The sequence below is a fragment of the Leptomonas pyrrhocoris genome, assembly GCF_001293395.1.
Source record: "Leptomonas pyrrhocoris isolate H10 chromosome Unknown, whole genome shotgun sequence".
Taxonomy (NCBI): domain Eukaryota; phylum Euglenozoa; class Kinetoplastea; order Trypanosomatida; family Trypanosomatidae; genus Leptomonas; species Leptomonas pyrrhocoris.
This window is the reverse complement of record NW_015438374.1, coordinates 310,181-331,630: the sequence shown is the minus strand read 5'-3', so window position 1 is coordinate 331,630 and position 21,450 is coordinate 310,181. Positions and strand designations below refer to the sequence as shown.

General features: G+C 54.1%; 5 protein-coding genes across 8 annotated transcripts; all 5 read right to left on the bottom strand.

Moving 5' to 3' along the window:
- Nucleotides 1–527: 527 nt before the first annotated feature.
- ABB37_07368 (putative mitochondrial PUF nine target 1) lies at nucleotides 528–3,795 on the bottom strand (the record flags this gene model as incomplete). Of its 3 annotated transcripts, none has more annotated exons than XM_015805977.1 (1): nucleotides 528–3,795. In XM_015805977.1, the coding sequence occupies exon 1, from the start codon at nucleotides 2,484–2,486 to the stop codon at nucleotides 528–530; it is 1,959 nt and encodes a 652-aa protein (XP_015655454.1). In that variant the 5' UTR covers nucleotides 2,487–3,795. The 3 variants fall into 3 exon arrangements, with proteins under 3 accessions (XP_015655454.1, XP_015655455.1, XP_015655456.1); XM_015805978.1 differs by having other exon boundaries at nucleotides 528–3,781; XM_015805979.1 differs by having other exon boundaries at nucleotides 528–3,774.
- An 838-nt stretch (nucleotides 3,796–4,633) lies between these two features.
- Nucleotides 4,634–6,489, bottom strand: ABB37_07367 (hypothetical protein; the record flags this gene model as incomplete). Of its 2 annotated transcripts, none has more annotated exons than XM_015805975.1 (1): nucleotides 4,634–6,489. In XM_015805975.1, exon 1 carries the CDS (start codon nucleotides 6,293–6,295, stop codon nucleotides 4,634–4,636), a length of 1,662 nt encoding a protein of 553 aa, XP_015655452.1. In that variant the 5' UTR covers nucleotides 6,296–6,489. The 2 variants fall into 2 exon arrangements, with proteins under 2 accessions (XP_015655452.1, XP_015655453.1); XM_015805976.1 differs by having other exon boundaries at nucleotides 4,634–6,440.
- Nucleotides 6,490–7,509: 1,020 nt separating this feature from the next.
- Nucleotides 7,510–8,455, bottom strand: ABB37_07366 (hypothetical protein; the record flags this gene model as incomplete). The annotated part of the gene is made up of 1 exon (XM_015805974.1): nucleotides 7,510–8,455. Exon 1 carries the CDS (start codon nucleotides 8,185–8,187, stop codon nucleotides 7,510–7,512), a length of 678 nt encoding a protein of 225 aa, XP_015655451.1. The 5' UTR covers nucleotides 8,188–8,455.
- A 405-nt stretch (nucleotides 8,456–8,860) lies between these two features.
- ABB37_07365 (hypothetical protein) lies at nucleotides 8,861–14,198 on the bottom strand. The gene has a single exon (XM_015805973.1). The coding sequence runs from the start codon at nucleotides 13,991–13,993 to the stop codon at nucleotides 12,020–12,022; it is 1,974 nt and encodes a 657-aa protein (XP_015655450.1). The 5' UTR covers nucleotides 13,994–14,198; the 3' UTR covers nucleotides 8,861–12,019.
- Nucleotides 14,199–17,359: 3,161 nt separating this feature from the next.
- On the bottom strand, nucleotides 17,360–19,538 carry ABB37_07364 (hypothetical protein; the record flags this gene model as incomplete). The annotated part of the gene is made up of 1 exon (XM_015805972.1): nucleotides 17,360–19,538. The coding sequence occupies exon 1, from the start codon at nucleotides 19,331–19,333 to the stop codon at nucleotides 17,360–17,362; it is 1,974 nt and encodes a 657-aa protein (XP_015655449.1). The 5' UTR covers nucleotides 19,334–19,538.
- Nucleotides 19,539–21,450: the final 1,912 nt, after the last annotated feature.

Genomic DNA, 21,450 nt, shown 5'->3' with positions numbered 1-21,450 from the left:
CAGCAGCGTCGTTCTCTCTCTCCCCTCCCCCCCCCCCCTCAAGCGGGACAGGGTAAAGGTACAAAGGTAGGCCGACAACTGGTACAAGATATAAAGCCATAATAATAATAATAAAGAAGTGATGCTGTTGTTTTCTTCTTTCAGGTAAACACAGGTGAAGGGGGGTGAAAATATATATAGAAGAGGGCAGGTGCACAGCACATAGAATGGAGAGAGAAGAACCAATAATACGAACCAGCAAAAAGATGGGCGAAAGCAAGATAACACGCATACACAGCGACGGTGGAGCGGCAGCACCCTTTGTCCTTTTTTGTGAGGAGGGCACGTTGTCTTCACAGACAACTCCAGAGTCAGGAACGCCTTTATAGGTGCGTCCGGTCACGCGCAGGCTCACCCAACGATCAACTCGCTTCACCTCCCACGCCTCTGCTGTGTGTGTGTAAGAGGAGGGGTGGGGAAGGAAGATGAGGCAGGTGTACCAAAAAAACGAGCAGTACTTTCCGCCCTCATTCTCTCTCATTTTATCGTTAACAGTTGCCTGTCTGCTGATGAGAGTTCGGCTTCGGCGTCGGTGTGTAAGACGCTGGCCGTTGCGCCTGCGATGACACCGTGGGCCCGATCGACGCCGACGCGTACACCGACAGGGACGGCATCGTCAACGGAGCCGCACTGCTGCCGCTGCTGCTGCGGTGGCGACGACTGCACGGCAGAGGGAGAGATGTCTCTGCGGTAGATCCTGACGCAGACGGTTTAGTCGAGGAAGCAGACAACGCCTTCATCGCGGTGCACGGTGACTGCATCGGTGGAGAGGGAGCACCGGACGCTCCTCTCCCGGCTGCTGCGGCAACGCAGGCGGCTTTCGCGGAATCGACGGCGGTCAGCACATTTCTGCTCATCACGGCAGCGGCGGCGTGCGGCTTCGGGGTCTCGGTCTCCACCTCCGCCAGCTCGCCGTTCTTCACGAACAACTTCGCACGCCGCTTCAGCAGCCGCCGCGACTCCACCACCCACGGCTCCACCGGTCGCGACATCCCGCTGAACTCGTGCACCGTGAAGGACAGCCCGCCGAGATGGGCAGCATAGATGGCGGCTGCCTTCGGCTGCGTGTGGCTCACCACCACCTTGTGAAAGAGATCGAGCCCTTCCTGCGCGCTGCCCTTATACCCCGGCGAGAGGGCGGTTAGCTTGGGCGCCGTAGTAGGCACCGCATTGGCCAACGCCCCTACTGCTGCCACGTCCGTCGCCGCGGTCCGCGTCGGCGCCGCAGCAGGCAGCCGCCCCTGCCGATCCACGAACAACGCACGCGACGGCGCCGGATGAAAGACGGCGAAGGTCGAGGACGGCGTCGACAGCGACGACCCCACGCCACCGCCGCCGCCGCTCCCTCCGTTGAGCACGGCGTCACTCCGCACACGGCGGCGGCCAGCGGCGATGCGGCGTTGTGGCCCAGATGCGGCCGCCTCCCACGCCTGCCGCTGCTGTGCCTCCTGTTCCATGTCGGTCAAGTACGACTTGAGGTCCAGCAGCTGTTTGTCCTCCGCCTCGGACGGGTAGAGGGCGTGCTCAAACTGGATAGCGCGCAGGAGTCGCAGCTTGCGGCTCGGTCGGCCACTATCGGGGAGAGCAAGGGAGCCCGGTGTGGTGATGATGTGCGGCTGACCTATACCGTTTGCCAGGCCCGGCATCATGTTCGCATCCCCGCCGGGGTGCCCGAACTCGGCGATGGCGGCCTGTGCCGCCGCCTCCGCCTGCTGCTTCAGCCGCTCCTGCTGCGGCAGGCTGTAGAACGTTGCCCGGTCGTACACGCGCTGGATCACGTGCTCCTGCACGTAGCGGCGCAGCTCCGCGACGTGGGTGGTGTCCAGCACGCTGAAGTCGCCACGCAGGGCCTTACCGCAATAGTCCGCCTGCACCGTCCGGAGTATGTGAAGGGGATCCTTAAAACGGCTCATTGCGCTCGCGTTGTGGGTGTTGAAGATGTGGTAGTCCAGCGCGGTGTCCGGCTCCCACATGTACCCCTCACTGGCACCGATGTACCGCGTGTTGTGGCGCAGGTGGTAGGCGCAGTCTAGGTTCGACATGAAGCACGCATCGAAAAGGATAGCCTCGAAGGTGCGCTTGCCGAAGATAGAGGCCAGCTCGTGCACTTGCAGCGACACACGGTTCTGTTCCAGCTCCACGTAGTCGCCCATGCCGTGCCCGCCGTACACAAAATAGCTCCGCCCCGGGTCGTGCCAGCGCTGCACGAAGTTTTCGAACATGTCCTGCTGATATCCCCGCACCTTCGCGTAGTTCTTCAGGTGATACCTCTCACCGTCAATGCGGGCCTCAAAGCTGCCACCGTCGCTGTTAAAGGCGAGAAGCGCCATGTCCGTCACTCCTTTAATTTTCTTCATTTGCAGGAACTTCCAAAACGGCCACGCGGTGACATCGTTGATGGAGGCGCAGAGCACCAGCAGCCGGTTGGCCGCCCGCTTTGGTGCCATCGCGGACTCTCCCCTCTTGCGTTCTCTGTTTCTCTTTCACTCGTTCACGATCGTCCTCTGCCGATGTTTCGACAAAAAAATATTATTAATAGTCGTTACAAGCAATTGTGGTCGATTAAAGCTGTGTGTGTTTCCTTCTTGTGCATGGAACCTCTCTTCCTTTCCTTTTGGGGGAGGGAGAGGGGGAGTTGAGAATATGCTTTAAAGTGAATCCACGAAAGAAAACGCGTAACGCTTAACGCGTATCGTGTGTGTGTGGGCAAGCGCCCCACCCCTCGTCTCCCGCTTCTTTCTCCTCTTCGTTGATCTCCCGGTCCGATGCAATGATGCGGCACAGAAGGCTTGTGAAACGATCCGCTGAAGGCAGCCGAAATGTATCTAGTTGGAGAGAGCGAGAGAGAGAGGAGACTCAGCGAAGAAAACGCAAGAGAAACGACCAAAAAAAAGTTCGCGTATAAGGTCTAGGAAGTCGCAGTACAAGGATGAAAAGCGCAGCGCAGAAGATACGGAAGAGAGCAACGCAAAGAGAAATACACGTACGCGGTACAAAAAACCGGTGGTGAAACGCAGCAATGAAAGGTACTCTAAGACGACGGAAGCGCCTCCTCCTCTTCTCCCTTTCTCTTACCCTTTCTCTCTCTCTCCGGTCTCCAGCTTCTCTCCCGAGTGCAGTAGAGCACGGCAGAGACGACAGCACCACAAGACAGGTAAAAAAAAAAAGGGAAGAAGAGGGACGGGAAAGACGAAACCTTTAAAACTTCAAAAAAAAAAAAAGAAGAAGCTATGTAGCAAATCAACGGCGGACGTGCAAACTCGACGTTCCCAGGCGATATGAGGTGCCCCGCGTCCGATTATTTTATTTTATCTTTTTTCTCTTTCTCTCTTTCTCCTCTCGCCCTCGGAGAAGTCTTTAAAGTGGAGAAGAAAGGGACGCTGAAGTGGGTCTGCGCGTGTGTGTGTGAATATATATATATATATATCTGTGTGAAGAGAAGAAAGAGAAACAAGGAGGGATACCGCCAGTCGGCAGAAGAGAAAAAAAAGAGGACGTTAGCGACGACACAACTTCTAGGTCGCTCTTCTAATAGGATGAGCTGTTCTCTTCTCTTACCTCCTCTCCCTCTCGTTTGACGTGTTTGGTGGCTCGTTTGTTGTTGTTGTTTTTTGCTTATGTATGCCGCTGCTCTGTGTTCAACGTGTCTGTTACTGTAAAGTCTGTCTTTTTCTGTGGAAAGTATTATTACGGGTAGAGTGCTCTGAAAAAAGCGGAGGAAGCGGAAAAGAATCTGCGGGCTTTGCGGGGAAACCCGAAGGAAGAAAAAAAAGGTCAACGCGAACATGACGGGAAGAAGGAGAAAAGAAAAAAGGGATCGAGAGAGCTCTGCGGAAGGGAGACCGCAAAGAGGCACGGCGGCAAACAACGGCACAGTCTTCGGCGAAGTTGCGGTTGTCGCACGAGAGTGGAGCGCATCAACTTCAGATCAGCAAAGCGAAAGAAAGAAAGAGATGCTGTAGCTGGCAAGGTAGCACGTGAATGAGAATCGTCATTTCGATCGTAATTGATCTGTTTTGTTGTTGTTGCTGTGTTTAGGGCCTGTGCGTTCTATTTTTGGCTTCTCTGCCATAGCGTCTAAGTGAAGCAGAAAAAGCGTACAAGGAAAATACATCCACAAATACTAACATAGCCATTACTGAAAACAAAAATAACGGCGGAGAAAGTGTCGGCGACGCCGCACCAATGAGAAACGAATATAGGAACCCATCGTGAGCGGATTGGGACTCTCTGGAAGCGTATACCGAGAAAGCAACGGCTCCGTGATGAATACTACACTTCTTTTGGGGGTTTGCTTCGTCGTTTGCAGAGTGCAGGAGTGCGTCAACCACGTGCACGGCGCAACGCTCATCCAACAAAACAAAAGAGAAATTGAGGTAGAGAGAGAGAGAGGAAAAGCAAGCACCTCTTCAGCGAAGTACACTGCATTACGTCCGCTGCGAGGACGAAAGGGGAGAGGAGACGCACCGGAAGAACAGCACATTTATTCTTTTGTTTGTACATGTGTGTGTGTCTGCGAAGTCAGATCAGGAAGCGGCTGTAAGAACACAAAAAGGTCAAGGAAACTGTCTCGGCCTTCTCTTCTTCCCCCTCGTCAATAATAATACCGCTCCAGCTCCACCTCCGCCTCGTCCGAAGCCTGATCGCGCACGCCACGGTAGTACACGCGCCGCTCCATCTGCCGCAGCGACTGCCGCATCAAATCCAGCTCGCTGTGGACGCCCTTCATCTCCAACACGTGCCGCTCCTCCGCACGGCGGCGCTGCGTCGTCTCCGCCTTGAGCCGCTGCTGCAGCGCTGCGATCTGCTCGTCCTTTTGGGCGATGGCGGCCGCGTGGTCGCGGGCCTGTGCCGCGGACACACGTCGGTACTCCGCCAGCTCGCTGTGCAAGGACTGCACCTTAGGGTAGTACTGCTTCGACATGCGCTGCTCCGTGGCGTACACCTCGTTGTGCTGCTGCCGCCGGTCCTTCTCCGCCAACTCTAATGCGTTCTGCAGCGCCACTCGCAGCCACTCCACCTGCCCCCGCACATCGCGCAGCTGCTTCTCCGAATGATGGCGGTACTGCACCAGCTCCCGTAGGCTTTCCTCGTGCAGCGACTCCAGCTGCTCCACCGTGGCGGCGTACCTCGCCAGCTGCTCCTGCGCGCGGCGGTGGCGTTCGTTGTCTTCGCGGGTGCGAGCACCACGCTCCTGCTCGTAGGCGCCGCGCTGCTCCTCTAGCTGCTGACGGAGCATGTTCACCTCCTCTGCGCGAGCGAGGAGCTGCGCGGTGCTCGCTGCATTCGCCGTCACGGTGAAGCCGCTTGCCGTGGTGGCTGCGTCGTGCGGAGATAAAGGGGCGGCCGAGGAGGGGGAGGGGGAGGAAGGAGGGGTACGTGGCAGGCACACCTTGTAGGGCAGGTTCAGGATAGCCGCGAGCTCCGCGTCGTCGCCGATCTCTTGCATGGAGACGACGCCGCCACCGCTGCCGAGGAAGGGCCGCGCCTCTCGGCCGCACGACGCCTTGTGGATGCTCAAGGAAACGGGATGGACAGAGGGGGGCGCGCTGCTGGGTTTGACAACAGGGCTTCGCGCAGCAACAGCAGCGATGCCGTCGTCTGCAAAAGTTGCTGGTTGGCTTGACAGTGCCCGCCCGGCTTCCACGTCGCCCTCCGCCAACCCACGTTCGTCCTCCTCGACAAATCGGCTCCCCCGCGCGCCGCCACCGCCCTTCATGTGGTAATAAAAGGCGCGAAGACGCTTCCCACGCGCACGGCACAGCTCCACCAGCCTTCCCAGCTGCTCCCTCTGCGCCGCCTGCTGCGTGTGCAGAACGGTGGCCTCGTGCAGCAGCCGAGTAGAGCGCTCCTGCTCTTCTTGGACCTGCAGGGTCAAGTCCGAGCACTCATTCCGCAGCTCCTGCAGGTCGGCCTCGCGCTGCGGCAGTTCTCGTGCGAGGTCGGCGTGGTACGCCTCGCGCTGTGCCCGCAGCGCATCGATTTTGGAAGTCACCTGCTGCACGTCAGTGCTGTGCTGATCGATGAGCTCCATTAGCGCCTGCACGTAAGACGCACTCGCGACGGCGGACACCTCAGCTGGGGTGGGGCTTGCGTGTTGCAGGGCGTGGCGGAGCTGCGCCTCACGCTGCTGCTGGAAGCTGCGGAGACCGGTTGGGATGGTGGTGGTCGTCGTCGTCGTTGCATCGTGCGTCGTGCTCGCCGGAGCTGAGGTGGAGGACAGCAGAGACGCATCGTCGTGGCGCGTGCGATTCATTCTCAGCGTGGCTATAACGCTCGTTGTAGAGCGCTATTAGGGCTGTTATTATGATTACTCTCCCTGGTCGCTCTCCACGGCTGAGCGTCACAATTGTCAGCAGGTCTAAGGATACAATCTGATGAGCAGACGCACTCACGTATCTAGGATATATGTATTATGTGTAGTTATTTGAAACGATGATCGATTCGGCTGCAGCAGAAGAAGAAAAAGAGAAAAGAGGCTACAGACACTAAGGCATACAGTTGTTTTCAAAATCCATCTTTTTTCTCTTGGTTGTCGTCATATTCATTTCCCCCTTTATTATAGGAATTCGCGGTGGAGAGCAACAATGCCGGAGAAGCGTCACCTTCGCCCGAGAGAGAGCGCGATGCCCTCCGCTACAAGATAGACCGTATTCGCGTGCCGAAGGACGGCACAGAAAGGTGTCGACACCGGTCAGGATTTAAACCCACACAGACAAGAAAATAAAAAGGTCTAAAATGCTGGTGTTGAGAGTGCGAAAAAACAAAAGGTATAAACAACAGAAACAGAAGCAAACTCAAAAAGTGCCAATGATCTCCAGCTCGCACCTCTCCGTCGTCGAGCACGCATCTTTTCCTTCAGTACGCCGATCTATTCGCTCTTCACGACAGCGTCGCAGAGAAGCAGCAGCGACAGCAAAGAAAGTTTTTAAAAAAAAAACCTTGATTCCGTCCCCCACAAAGCTCTCTTTCTCTCCCTTCTCCTCCTTCGGTCATCATCACTCCGCGGAAAGACGGATGCGATGCGACACACAGTCTTTCGTACTACGTCAGCATCACAGCAACGCAATGATTAACACGAAATGCGGCAAATAATTTGCTTTTATATCGCTGCTTCCCTCTCTCTTACTCTTCTATATATATATATATTAACGAGATAAGAAGAGAACCGAACTGCTGCCGCGGCACGCCTGTTGGCCGATGCTATCGCTATCCACGAAATAATAATAATATATGAAATAGCACAGACAAGGTAAAGGCAAACGGCGCTGGCAGCATGAAAGTTATTTAAAAAAAAAGAGAGAGAGAGAGAAGCACCGCTGTGCAACGTGGGCGGGGGGGGGGGAGTGCAGACAAAAGAATGCAAGCGACATCTTCAGCACAACACAGAGAAAAGACTGAACAAGGGAAGGCACCGAAGCAAGAACGACAAAAGCAAACACATGAACCAAGAAGGACGACGGCGTACTTCTACTCATGGGCGCCGGCGGCCTCCAGCAGCGCCGCAATGCGCTTGTACCTCCGCTTGCGCGCCAGGTACAACGGCGTCTTCCCGTGCTCGTCGACCTGGTTTACGTTCACTCCACCCTCAATCAGAATCTTTACGATCTCCACGTGCTCACGGTCGTCGCCGCCGAGCTCGATTGCCTCTAACAACCCGGTCCAGTGGTAGTAGTTGTAGTGGTTCACGTCGACCCCCTTCGACACGAGCAGGCGCACCATCTCCACGTGCCCGCGCTCGCACGCCGGGATCAGCGCGGACCCGCCAAACCGGTTCACCACGGCGTGGTCCGGCACACTCGTCTTCATGCGACGGCTCGCCTGACCGCCGTACTTCATCGTCCGCTCCGCGTTGCGGAAGAGGTGCTGCATGATCTCCAGGCGGCCCTCCGCCCCCGCGAGGAGAAAGGGCGAGTCGTGGAGGTCATCGAGCAGGTTCACGTCCGCCCCGGCGTCGAGCAGCAGCTTGGCGCCCTCAATGAAGTTGTCCCAGACACACAGGTGCAGCGGGGTGCGATGGTACAGCGCCGGGTCCGGCGACACGACGTTGACGTTGTAGTGCGCCGCCAGCAGCTCCTTCATGAGGTTTAAATCCTTGTGCGAAATCGCTGCGAAGTAGCTCCGCTCAGCGGTGTCAGAAGTCCCCATGACGCCTCGGTGGAAACAGAATAGTACAATGTAGAAAAGGAAAAAGATAAGATAACGTTGAAGGGGGACCAGCTATTGCAAACCGCAACACTTTATAGAGGAGGAGAGACTGTGTGCGCGTGTGGACGGTTAAAGAGGAAATAAGAAGCAGAGAAAAAAGTATATAACGATAGATCGCGTTAGCTTGAGTGTAGACCCAACGGTGCGATTATTAGTTTAGAATATAAATACAATGAGATACTGCTGCGAGCGTTCGACTCTCGAATCTTTGGTGATTCAAAAACCAAAAGAAAACAATATACAGATATCGAAGAAACATATGTTATCATTGTTTAAGAAAAAAAAGAAGAGGATTGAATTGAAAAGGAAGAGAAAGAGTATAGAGAAGAAAAACAGTTGAGGGGAAAAAAGAGGAGAATATCGAGCAGTGCAATAGAGCAGGCTCAGTGGGGCACCACAGCGTTAACATAATCAACAAATAATACATTGCGGAGGTGGGGAGGGGGTCTTTTCCTTCCGCTTCAAACGATGGCGGCACCACCTCCGTTAGCTTTTGAGGTCTGCCATGTTGACCGAGCGGACAACGGTTCCAGTCTCTCAGCTGGTGTGTGTGTGTGTGTGTGAACGGAAAAGAGCCTTTTTTTAAGACTCTTTTGATTCTTCGGTATTACGGCTTTCTTTTCGCTTGCGTGATGAATACTTCTTGTGTGTACTCCGTCTTCTCGATGCGGCCCCCGCATCTGCCTACCTTCGTAAAAATCATCGTCATCGCCCCGCTTCGCCAAATCGTAGAAAGGCGGAGAAGACAGCCCTGTTGTTATTGTTTTTCTCAAGACCACTTAAACACATCCAAAAACAGGGGAAAAGAATTGTTGATGGTGCGGTGGAGAAAACAGCGAGAAGGCGAATTCTGCTGCCTTGAATACGAATAAACAAAAAGGAGTTGAGTGGGTGAGAAACATCACAACCGAAATTGTAGGAGAATCAAATTCTGTCATGGCACGCACCCGGCAAAAGACGAAAGGGGGGAAAGGCGCTGGACGCCGCAACTGGGAAAAAAAATAGAGCGTAAAAAAGAAGTCGGAGATGACAAGAAGAAAGAGAATTACAAAAAAAAACCCTTCTTTGCAGGTGTGTCGTACTCGCTTAGGTGTCTTTTAAGCTGGAGGTGCGACAAAGGCAAACAAGAAAAATACAACGCACGCGCTTTCGAGCGTGTGCTGGTGTTCGCTTGCAATAAGCCATCGCCTGCTACGTGAAGAGAAACGGTTTTCTTCGATGTTAAGGTTCGTGTCGATGCGCACAGATAACCGATGCGTCTTTGAGGGCACCATGCACCTCATCAATTCAACGGGCAGAAGCACACATAGAGGTTGATGTGCACAGGACGTGAGTGGGGAAAGGAGGAGACAAAGGACTCCATTATACACCAGAAAAACAAAGGAAAGAAAGAGAGAAAAAAGAAAAGGTGTCGCAGGTGCGGAAACAAGATGAATACGACTCGCATCGGTACTCCTTCTTGAATGGGTGCCGCCGTACGTCCGGAATTATTGTTTTTGAAGAGAAGAAGTGCAGTGCTATAAACCCACACAAAAACAAAAGAGCAGGGAAAAAGGCCCATAAAGAAGTATTAGCCGTTTGGCAAAAGAGAAAAGGTGGGTGAGTGCTTTGGTGACCTTAAAGCGTAACGCATCCCACGAGCAAACAAAAAATTCGAGATCCAGAGCCTTTCGCTGCTGTCGTCGTCGCCTGTCAGACAGGCCAATCCTTCGAGAGAGAGAGAGAGAGGGAAGGAGAGAGACTACGCGTGTACAGGCGAAAACTATAATTTTTTTTTCAAAAAGGCCTCGTGTTTCATCGTCCTCGTTGCTCCTACTATCGTTGTTGCTCATTACGTCGTCATCGTCGTCCGATCTCGATGAGGTGGAGCGCAACGCACAGTAGACTTTTTTCTTCCCTTTTTCTTTGGACAGGAAGCAGAAGAAACAAAAAATTTCTTTTATTCGCGGATGCTGCGACACGTTTCGAGCGGCTGCTGTCGAATGTCGCACGTCAATTCAGCTTCCTTCGCCGTTCCGTTGGCGATAGAGGCTGCGAACCTTCAAAAACAAGAAAAAGAGAGGACTAGAAAAAGAAAGAGGGGGGAAGTTTAACAACAAAATGAAGATAATTCGATGGTTCTTTTATGCGAGAATAATTCTAAAAAAAGAAAGGCAAAGAAAAGAAAATGGGAGAATGATGGAAAATGCGGCTGACAAAACGAAAGCGAAGATAACACGGTCGTGTGCGTGACCTTAGTCGTTATATTAACAAAAGAAAACACAACAACCATGCGGCCGAAAACAAAGCAAAAAGAGGAAATACGTAAATATACCAGAATTTATATATAAAAGAGCGCCGGAAAAGTGTGCTTAGGTGTCCTTTAAGCTGGTCTTTTCGCGGGGGGGGGGAGAGAAAGAAAGAGACTTGGTACGTGTGTCTGTGTGATATATCATCGTTTTTGGAGGGGGGGGGGAGGAGGGCCAAAAGCCTCCGGCGCGCCGACTCACACACATACATACACAAAAAAAACCCACCTGTGTCTCTTCCGTTTGAGCAAAGGAAAAAAAAAGAGAAGAAAGAAAAAGCGTTTCCAGCAGTTGTGTTAGCGATAAGCTTTTTTTCTTTCCCTCCTTCCTTTCTCTTCGTCTTGTGCACCTCCGTGTAGCCAGTTCACATCACACTTCTTTCCCCTTTATTTCTCTGTTGTTTTTTTTGGAATACCGTTTGCCATGCACCTACAGGCCCGGCTTTGCCTCTGACTGTCCTCTCATCCCTCATCTGCCATTTCTCTCTCCGGATAGAATCGGAGGGAGAGAACAAGGAGAGAAGCATCCGCGGTCTTTCTCCTGTCAAGAGAGCAGCCACGCAAACAGAAACAAAAAAAAATGAAAAACCCCCGCTCAAGGAAACCGCGTCAGGCAGACAAGAAGAAGAGGAGGAAATAATTGTGGTGGCGAACGAAGACCTCGCGAAGGTGAAAAGCACACAAGCAAGCAAACATAGAAAAAAAAATCTTGAAGAGGGCGCAGATGGATGACAAGGTGAGGGGGGAGAGGGGAGGGAGATGAATCTATTTAACGCACTGACCCCGTAAATACGTTGGAAGAACAACAACAACTAAAACAGGAAATCTAGAAGGGAGGAGAGAGAAACGGGGGGAGGGGAGGGGAGGGCAGGAGCTTTATGCCTCTTCTTTCTTTGTTGCGTTTCCATAACACAGCGTCCTGCCGAAGGCACAACTCCAACAACCAGATGAGCTCAATAATCATGATTCTATTATTTCCTTCACCGCCATTCTGTTTCTCCTCCCTCACCCGCCTCTCTCTCTTCTCGCCTCTCGCCTCTTGGCCTGATGGGGAACTACAACACTGCCACTAAAACAGAGAGGGACCAAAAAAAAAAAATATATATATATATATAATAATAATAATGAAGCGGGGAGGGAGGGGGCGAAGCCGCACGATCGCGACGAATTCGGCGCTGCGGCGAAAAACACAAAACTTTAACAGACAGGGCGAAATGCACAGCACCAAGAGAAAGGTGGGGGGAAAGAACACGTCTGAGGGGTGGTGACGTAGCACTCACGCCAGCGCACAAAAACGTCACCGACTACACTTTCAGACACACTCCTTTCGCTGGGTTACGTTGGCCCGTTCCGCGGAGTGCGCCGACGCAGGGGATCAACATGCACTTTAGAGGGAGTAGAAGCTTATGCAAAGGGGAGAAGCAAGAAAAAAAAGGGAGGGGAGACCGAGTGAATGGCACCCTTCCGTGTTCTTCCGTTCCTTCTCTACGCGATCTGCGACGCCTCCTCCACCCCACGCGTCGCAGCGGCCTCCTCGCCCTCCTCCTTGATGCGGCGGCGCTCCGCCATCACCTTGCGGCAGAAGTTGCGGTAGTTGAAGTGCACGTAGACGGTGGACAGGAACGCCGTCATGTTCAGGCCCATCATCACAAGCATCGGCATCAGCACACAGCCGCGGCCCAGACACACCTTGCGGCCCTGCTTGTCCGCCTGCACCGCGTACCACTCGCCGTACAGCAGGCGGTTCAGCAGGATGGCCGCCGGCACCAGCGCGTTGATGCCGAAGTTGTAGTGCTTCGCAGGGTCCTTTGCGTAGATGGTGCGCACCACCAAGATCGTGATGCTCGCGCAGAAGCCGTTGCCCAGCGCCGCAATTGAGTACGCGAGCAGCAGGGAGCGGCCCGGCAGCGCCAAGAATAGCGCAATCGACACGATCAGAAACGTGGTCGGCACAAAGAGGGCGTACGTGATGAGGATGCGGTCCTCCGGACGCTGCGTTTGCGTATACATCTCAAAGAATGACATGGAGAGACGTCCCAGAGCGCTACCCGCACCGTTCAGCACCGTCAGCAGCGCGGCAATCGTCGAGTCCAGCGTCTCCGCCTCCGTCAGCGCCTGGAAGATGAAGCGGGCGTTGAAGATGATCACGAACTCGCAGCCGAGACCGCAGAACATCGTCCAGAAGATGCACCACAGCCGCACCGTGCAGCAGCTCTGCAGGAACGTCGTCTGGAACTGCGGGGCGACGAAGTCCACGTCCGTCTTCACGGCGCCCCCGCGGCACTTCGCGGCCGCATCCTCGCTCGCGTTCATCTGCAGGTCGTCGCGGCAGAGGTCGTCGTCGACGGGTTCCCCGCTGCGGTTGCGCCGCTCGTCGTCCGGAGTCGAGGCGGACGAGGACGTCGCCAGACGCTTCTCCGCCGGCAGCCCCTCCAGCTCCAGCGGCTCGTCTGCCATGCACTCCTCCGACTCCTCGTCCTCCAAGTTGGCGCCCCTCTTCGTCGTCAGGCGGTCCAGCCACGGGCACGGCGCCATGATGCACAGCAGCAGCAGCGTCAGCACAATGGCTACAATCGCAATCGCGCGCTTGCCGTTCTGCTGGATGCCGCAAAACGCAACAACCGCGCTCGTCGCCGGCAGGTACACCACCAGCACAAGGATCACCACGATGCCGTAGTAGAAGCGCCACATCGGCGGCTCCTGCGTCAGGTAGCTCACGCGGTGCTCCATGCGCCGCTCCTTCGCCTCCTCGCTCAGGTGGCGCTGCTCGTAGCCGGTCAGGTGATACGACGGCAACCGCACCAGCGACATCACGCACGCAGCCACCACGATCACAAGCGCCATCAGGAAGTAGAAGTAGTTCGCGGGCGTCGTGGCGAAGAAGCCGGTCTGGATGGCCGCGATGATCGCGGAGCCCAGCCCCATCAGCGTCTTCAGCAGCGCGATCACCCAGCCCTTGCGCGTCGGGAAGATGCTCACGATCGCCGTCATGCTCGCAAGGTCGAACAGCTGGCTGCCCAGGCTCAGCAGCGCGTTGAACACGCAGAAGCGCACAACGCTGCCCGTCACAACGCCCTGGAACGTCAGGCCCATCAGTAGCGCACCCAGCGAGAAGTAGGTCGTCGCGATCACGTAGACGGGGAAGGGGCCGAAGTAGTCGCAAATGAACCCGTACGGCATCAGGAAGTACGCGAACACCATGCCCACGGAGTTGATCGTCGACATGGCGCGCGAGTCGTAGTTGTACTCCGCCTGCAGACTCCCGCTGAACAGGTTGAAGGCGTACGACGTGGACGCGCAGATCATGGCGAAGCACGCCGCTGTCAGGCACACGAAGCGCTTCAGCTCGCTCAGCCGCGCGACGTTGCGCGTGTCCAGCTGGTGCACCGCCTTCTTCGCCTCGTCGTCCGCGCTGTCAGGCTCATCGTGCCGCCGCTCCGCCCCGGACAGGTCCGTCATTCTCGGCTCCGTGAAAGCGCTAGAGAGCAGAGAGCAGAGAGGGGGCAGGGGAGAGAGAGCCGCGGGGGATGCGGTGGCTCTGGAAAGAGGGGAAAGGAGAAGGAAAGGAGAGGGAAACTGCGGAGTCCTTCGTGGAGGAAGAGAAAACGAAAGAGAGGGGGTGTGTGGAGAGGCCGTTAGTCGTTGTTTGTCGATGATTTAATCTGTTGGCGTCGTGGGGGGACGGCCGATGCGGTGCGTCGAAATGCACGGTGTGTGGGTGCGGCGCGGCGAGGGCACCAGCAGTGGCGTTGATCCGGTCACAGGAGGCAACGATGGAGAAGCAACGGCGGCACAAGGAAAAGAGGGAGAGGGGGAGGAGAGAGAGGTGGTAGAGAAGAGACAGAAGGAGAGGCAGCCGCTCCGTCCACAGAGCACCATAGAACGCACAAAGCAGCCGGCACACCCAACGTCGGCGCCACCCGGTCCGGCAACACCCTCGCGAGAACACGCGTCGTCGACGGAGGCGGCGGCGGCGGTCGATGCCCGTGCTGGTGCACCTTCACACCACAACGCCTGCGCAGTGCAGTCCCTTGACGAAATGCGTGTAGCTATGCGCGTCCCTCGTGAAGGCTTTCCACAGCAACGCATTGAAGCCGCACTATGAGAACGAGGGAAGACATACACATACACTGGTATGTATTTGCGTTTTTCCCGAGAGTACGACCAGAAGTGGTACGTCGATACAAGAAACACAGAAAGGAGCAATAGAATTTCTTTTTAAAGAAAAGACAAGAGAGGTGAAGGATTTCGATGGAAAAAAAAAGACAAAAGGAGGAGAATCCCCAAAGGTGTATCGTGTAAAACGAAAAGGAGAAGCTACAACGAAAGGAGAGAGAGAGAGAGCTGGCGGCACCGATACACGAGGGACACGTAAATGAGATTGCTTTGACAACAACACCTCGTATGCTTTTATTTATTTTTTCTTTCTTGAAGCCAGCAACGGAAAGGTAAAACGTGAAACTTCATGTTGCTCATGGGTTTTTCAAAATGCGCAAACATCTCTCTCAGAACTTCCTCTTTTTTTATTTTTAAAGTCTTTTAAAAACAGAAATAAAGGAGCACTGAGAGAAAAAAGAAAATACAGAAGCAGGGAAAACTGTGGAAGAAAGGAATATATATATAACAAGACATAAAGCTCTACACCATCCAGTGTCGAATAGCTTTGAAAAGAACCATCGCAACCACCGAAGAGAGTGCAGGTGTTTCTTTTCATATAATAAAGAAATGCGTCTCTTTTTTGTATGTCTGTTCCTATAGCCTCGTTCGTTCGTTGGTCACAGGACGTGAGCTTTGCTGACTTCTTTCATATATATAGAAGACGAAGAGCATTGGTTAGGTGTTCCTCAGTTGACGTGTCTCCGCAAAAGTAAGCTTTGGTGAAGTTAAAGCTATTATTGGGCGTGGTCCGTCTTCTCAGGTGCGAAAGGTGACCACGGCAGCCGTCGATACATGTTCGAGCGCCACAGCAGTCGGAGTCTCGCTTGCGCACATCCAACATATCTCTTCTGCCTTTGTCTTTTTTTTTTCATTCATTTTTTCTATTCCAAGTCAGCACTAAGCGCTATCATCTGAAGCCAACGAGAGAAACCGTACTTCTCAGGCACCCTTCTACCGTCCGCCATGGCGTCTTCCCCTCCTCCCCCTCCGCTCTGTTCGTGTGCGGTTTGTCTAAACGACACGAAACGCATGTGCATCCCACTGTGCCCTCGCGTTGTCTTGCACGGCCGGTACGTCCCACCTTCTACACGAGTGGAGCGCAACTGCAGAAGAAGAAAACAAAAAGAACTGGAACAGCACATCAGAAATCTGAGAAAGAGGGAGGCAGAAGCACTGTGGGCACACACACACACATTATCATGGGGGAACGAAAGAGAGAGGGAGAGAGAGAAAGAACGCGCAAGAACAGAACAAAACAAGAATAAGAATAATAACAGTAATTTCTGCAAGGCAGAGTACACACTCGTCGTATGTTGCGGTGAAGTTGAACAAGTCGACGTGTGCACCGCCGTTGCTACAATTCGATATATATAGATACTATCTTGTCGTTCTTTGCATTTGGGCGAAGCGGCCGCGTGTTCTCTCAACGTTATGCACGCGGATGCGCCATACAAAAATAATAATAATTAAAATATTCGGCTCAGAAGACGCACAGAGACCAAAAAAAAAGTTTTTAAAAAATCAAGCAAAAGCCAAAGAAGAAAATAATATCGCTGAGGGAGGGAGGGAGGGATGTCAGAGACGGGGAGAAGAAGGAGGAAAGAGAAAAAAAACAGGTGTAAAATAGCCAACACAGTTCTTTTAAGTGAAAAAGAGACGAGTTTTCCAATGTGTGGTATCATTATTTATTTTTTCCTATTTGTGTTTCTTTTGGCTCTTTGCAGTTCCTTCTCGCACTTCGCAAAAGTAAGAAGTGACAACAGTGGGAAGGCTGAGAAGGGGGCGTGGCAATGCGCAGGCATTCCCACTAACGGCAAAGAAAAACCAGATAAAAGGAGAAATAAGCTGATCAGACGAAAAGGCAAAGAAATACTCAAAACAAGATAAAAATGAGTATCAGTCAGATTTCTTTGTCAGCACTCACAGTCCCAAAAATAACAGAGAGGGACATCAGAGTGAAAAATAAAGCGGCTCGAGCCGTCATCGATTCATTCTTCGTGTTTTTCTTTTGTTATTTCGATCTTGGTTGAAAATTGAAAAGTGTTTGTAAACCAGCAAACACCAGGCGTGCTCTGCGGTGGCGTAAGTCTGCAAAGACGAGCCAGCGAGAGTTCCGCCTTTGAAGCGTGCGCCATCATTCGTCACTTCACACTATTCCTGTCGCTGAAGCTGCCTTACGTCCCTCTCGTTCTTCTCCTTCCTTTCCTCGTTGCGCTTTTCGACTCTCCGCCTGCCAGATCACGTTCCATCGCAGTGAATTCGGGACCGGATAGCCACCAGCAGAGGCGGAGAGCACAGAAAAGGGGCAAAAAGATGTCCAGCAAGAGGCAAAAGAACGAGAAGCTCGTGTCAGCGTACACGTGAGCTCCTCTCGAGAACAACAGCATTAAAAATTATTATCGTAATAATAGTAATACAGAAAAGAAGACGCTGGCAGAAGCGACAGTTCGCTATGAAGTGTACGGCGACTGCAGACGCACGCTTGCAAGAGGAAAAAAAGAGGCGGGTAGAGCCACAGCAGACTAAGCGAGTGTACTATAGGACCCACTTATGTTTGCTGGACGGCGAGCAATGCGGAGGTTAGTGACTGCGTCATGCGCGCCTCGTGGAGCGAAGGCGTATCCGATGGAGAACGAGAACCGTTTTCCGTGTTCTTCCGTTCCTTCTCTACGCGATCTGCGACGCCTCCTCCACCCCACGCGTCGCAGCGGCCTCCTCGCCCTCCTCCTTGATGCGGCGGCGCTCCGCCATCACCTTGCGGCAGAAGTTGCGGTAGTTGAAGTGCACGTAGACGGTGGACAGGAACGCCGTCATGTTCAGGCCCATCATCACAAGCATCGGCATCAGCACACAGCCGCGGCCCAGACACACCTTGCGGCCCTGCTTGTCCGCCTGCACCGCGTACCACTCGCCGTACAGCAGGCGGTTCAGCAGGATGGCCGCCGGCACCAGCGCGTTGATGCCGAAGTTGTAGTGCTTCGCAGGGTCCTTTGCGTAGATGGTGCGCACCACCAAGATCGTGATGCTCGCGCAGAAGCCGTTGCCCAGCGCCGCAATTGAGTACGCGAGCAGCAGGGAGCGGCCCGGCAGCGCCAAGAATAGCGCAATCGACACGATCAGAAACGTGGTCGGCACAAAGAGGGCGTACGTGATGAGGATGCGGTCCTCCGGACGCTGCGTTTGCGTATACATCTCAAAGAATGACATGGAGAGACGTCCCAGAGCGCTACCCGCACCGTTCAGCACCGTCAGCAGCGCGGCAATCGTCGAGTCCAGCGTCTCCGCCTCCGTCAGCGCCTGGAAGATGAAGCGGGCGTTGAAGATGATCACGAACTCGCAGCCGAGACCGCAGAACATCGTCCAGAAGATGCACCACAGCCGCACCGTGCAGCAGCTCTGCAGGAACGTCGTCTGGAACTGCGGGGCGACGAAGTCCACGTCCGTCTTCACGGCGCCCCCGCGGCACTTCGCGGCCGCATCCTCGCTCGCGTTCATCTGCAGGTCGTCGCGGCAGAGGTCGTCGTCGACGGGTTCCCCGCTGCGGTTGCGCCGCTCGTCGTCCGGAGTCGAGGCGGACGAGGACGTCGCCAGACGCTTCTCCGCCGGCAGCCCCTCCAGCTCCAGCGGCTCGTCTGCCATGCACTCCTCCGACTCCTCGTCCTCCAAGTTGGCGCCCCTCTTCGTCGTCAGGCGGTCCAGCCACGGGCACGGCGCCATGATGCACAGCAGCAGCAGCGTCAGCACAATGGCTACAATCGCAATCGCGCGCTTGCCGTTCTGCTGGATGCCGCAAAACGCAACAACCGCGCTCGTCGCCGGCAGGTACACCACCAGCACAAGGATCACCACGATGCCGTAGTAGAAGCGCCACATCGGCGGCTCCTGCGTCAGGTAGCTCACGCGGTGCTCCATGCGCCGCTCCTTCGCCTCCTCGCTCAGGTGGCGCTGCTCGTAGCCGGTCAGGTGATACGACGGCAACCGCACCAGCGACATCACGCACGCAGCCACCACGATCACAAGCGCCATCAGGAAGTAGAAGTAGTTCGCGGGCGTCGTGGCGAAGAAGCCGGTCTGGATGGCCGCGATGATCGCGGAGCCCAGCCCCATCAGCGTCTTCAGCAGCGCGATCACCCAGCCCTTGCGCGTCGGGAAGATGCTCACGATCGCCGTCATGCTCGCAAGGTCGAACAGCTGGCTGCCCAGGCTCAGCAGCGCGTTGAACACGCAGAAGCGCACAACGCTGCCCGTCACAACGCCCTGGAACGTCAGGCCCATCAGTAGCGCACCCAGCGAGAAGTAGGTCGTCGCGATCACGTAGACGGGGAAGGGGCCGAAGTAGTCGCAAATGAACCCGTACGGCATCAGGAAGTACGCGAACACCATGCCCACGGAGTTGATCGTCGACATGGCGCGCGAGTCGTAGTTGTACTCCGCCTGCAGACTCCCGCTGAACAGGTTGAAGGCGTACGACGTGGACGCGCAGATCATGGCGAAGCACGCCGCTGTCAGGCACACGAAGCGCTTCAGCTCGCTCAGCCGCGCGACGTTGCGCGTGTCCAGCTGGTGCACCGCCTTCTTCGCCTCGTCGTCCGCGCTGTCAGGCTCATCGTGCCGCCGCTCCGCCCCGGACAGGTCCGTCATTCTCGGCTCCGTGAAAGCGCTAGAGAGCAGAGAGCAGAGAGGGGGCAGGGGAGAGAGAGCCGCGGGGGATGCGGTGGCTCTGGAAAGAGGGGAAAGGAGAAGGAAAGGAGAGGGAAACTGCGGAGTCCTTCGTGGAGGAAGAGAAAACGAAAGAGAGGGGGTGTGTGGAGAGGCCGTTAGTCGTTGTTTGTCGATGATTTAATCTGTTGGCGTCGTGGGGGGACGGCCGATGCGGTGCGTCGAAATGCACGGTGTGTGGGTGCGGCGCGGCGAGGGCACCAGCAGTGGCGTTGATCCGGTCACAGGAGGCAACGATGGAGAAGCAACGGCGGCACAAGGAAAAGAGGGAGAGGGGGAGGAGAGAGAGGTGGTAGAGAAGAGACAGAAGGAGAGGCAGCCGCTCCGTCCACAGAGCACCATAGAACGCACAAAGCAGCCGGCACACCCAACGTCGGCGCCACCCGGTCCGGCAACACCCTCGCGAGAACACGCGTCGTCGACGGAGGCGGCGGCGGCGGTCGATGCCCGTGCTGGTGCACCTTCACACCACAACGCCTGCGCAGTGCAGTCCCTTGACGAAATGCGTGTAGTTGTGTCGACTCAATGCGCCAACATAGCACCCGCGTCTGTCTGTCGGCCTGCGTCCGTATCTCTTTTATCTTACCACCGATAATAATCGAAAAGTAAAAAAAGAGAGCACGAAAACTGCTGCGATACAACTCTCTTTATTTCTTTCCTCTGTAACCGACGAAAGGAGGTTTTGCCTTCGATAACGCACGTCTGAATGATGGCGGTAGCTTTACAAACAGAAGAGATATTTAAAAAAGGTTGAGGAAGGCAATAAGAAGAAAAGAACAGTGAAGGAAACCGGTTCAGTTGGCAGACAATGGGCTGCGCACGCGTCACACCCGCGCCGCTGCTTGGGCTCGTCTAGTTGCCACCCCAAAAAAAAAAGGGTCCTCAACCGAATCGCACACACCTGCCCAACCCCCACCCGAGCCCACTTGCCAACAAAACAAAGAAAAACCTGCTCTCCTCACCCACGCATACAGCCTTTTTTGTCTCGTTTAAGGTGCCGTGCTGCCGCGCCAATCCTCAGAGGGGGGTTGATGGGCCTCCTTCATGGAAAAACAAACATGGAAAAAGAGAACAACGGGGGCGAGTGTGAACGTGTTCCTCTCTCCTTCACTCGGAAAACTGACGGAGCAGACAATTTGGTAAAGGAGGAGACACGACGACGAAGGAAAGAGAAGAGATAAAAGTCCGCAGTGAAAACAAAAACAAAGAAAACTCGCGAGCGCAGTGAAGCTGGAACTCCATAGAAAGTACTTATATCAATAGAGAGAGACACACAAAACACACACAACATGCATTTACACGGTTGCAGGCGTCATTTTCGCTAAAGGCAAAGAGAAGAAAGCAAAGCGGAAAACAGATATTTTATAAATAAAGAAATACTCTTCTAATTAAGATAAATAAGCACTCGCAAAACAAAAAATAATCGGAGAAAGACAGAAATCAAGAATACATATCGGGTGTAGAATAGGTGGAAATAAAAAGAGAGGGAGGGCTCTTTCGCTCTCTCTCTCTTTCATTCGAACATCTATGACAAGAACAGAGAAGGCGTGTACAACTCTTTGTACTCCATTACAAAAACTACTTTTAAAGAAGAAAGAAAGAAAATACCAACGAAACAAGGGAGAGAGAGAAAAGAAAGAGTCGTATTTATTCATTTACACGGTGTTTGTCTTCGATTGACTTTTGCTATAATTGTATGTCTTTCGTGGAGAGGATTGAATGCAACCCGATGTGCATCGCTCCCGTTCATGTACAGTTTTAGAAAAAAAATAATAATATATATATATATGGCACTGAGCAACAGAAAGAGAGGGAAAAAGAAAAATATTCAACGATGAAGAAAAGGGAGAGAGCGGATAGCCCTCTAACGATCGCAACCTTAAGAGGCATTAGCTCTACAACACTGGAGTCTCGATAGAGGAAAATCCCAAATTCTTTTCTCCTTCATCATACAGTTACAAGGCAAAACAAAAAAAAAGAGAAAAGTACTTGTATTTAAAGAACCGCATCCTTAATGTGTGCGCGTGTGTGCGTGTACG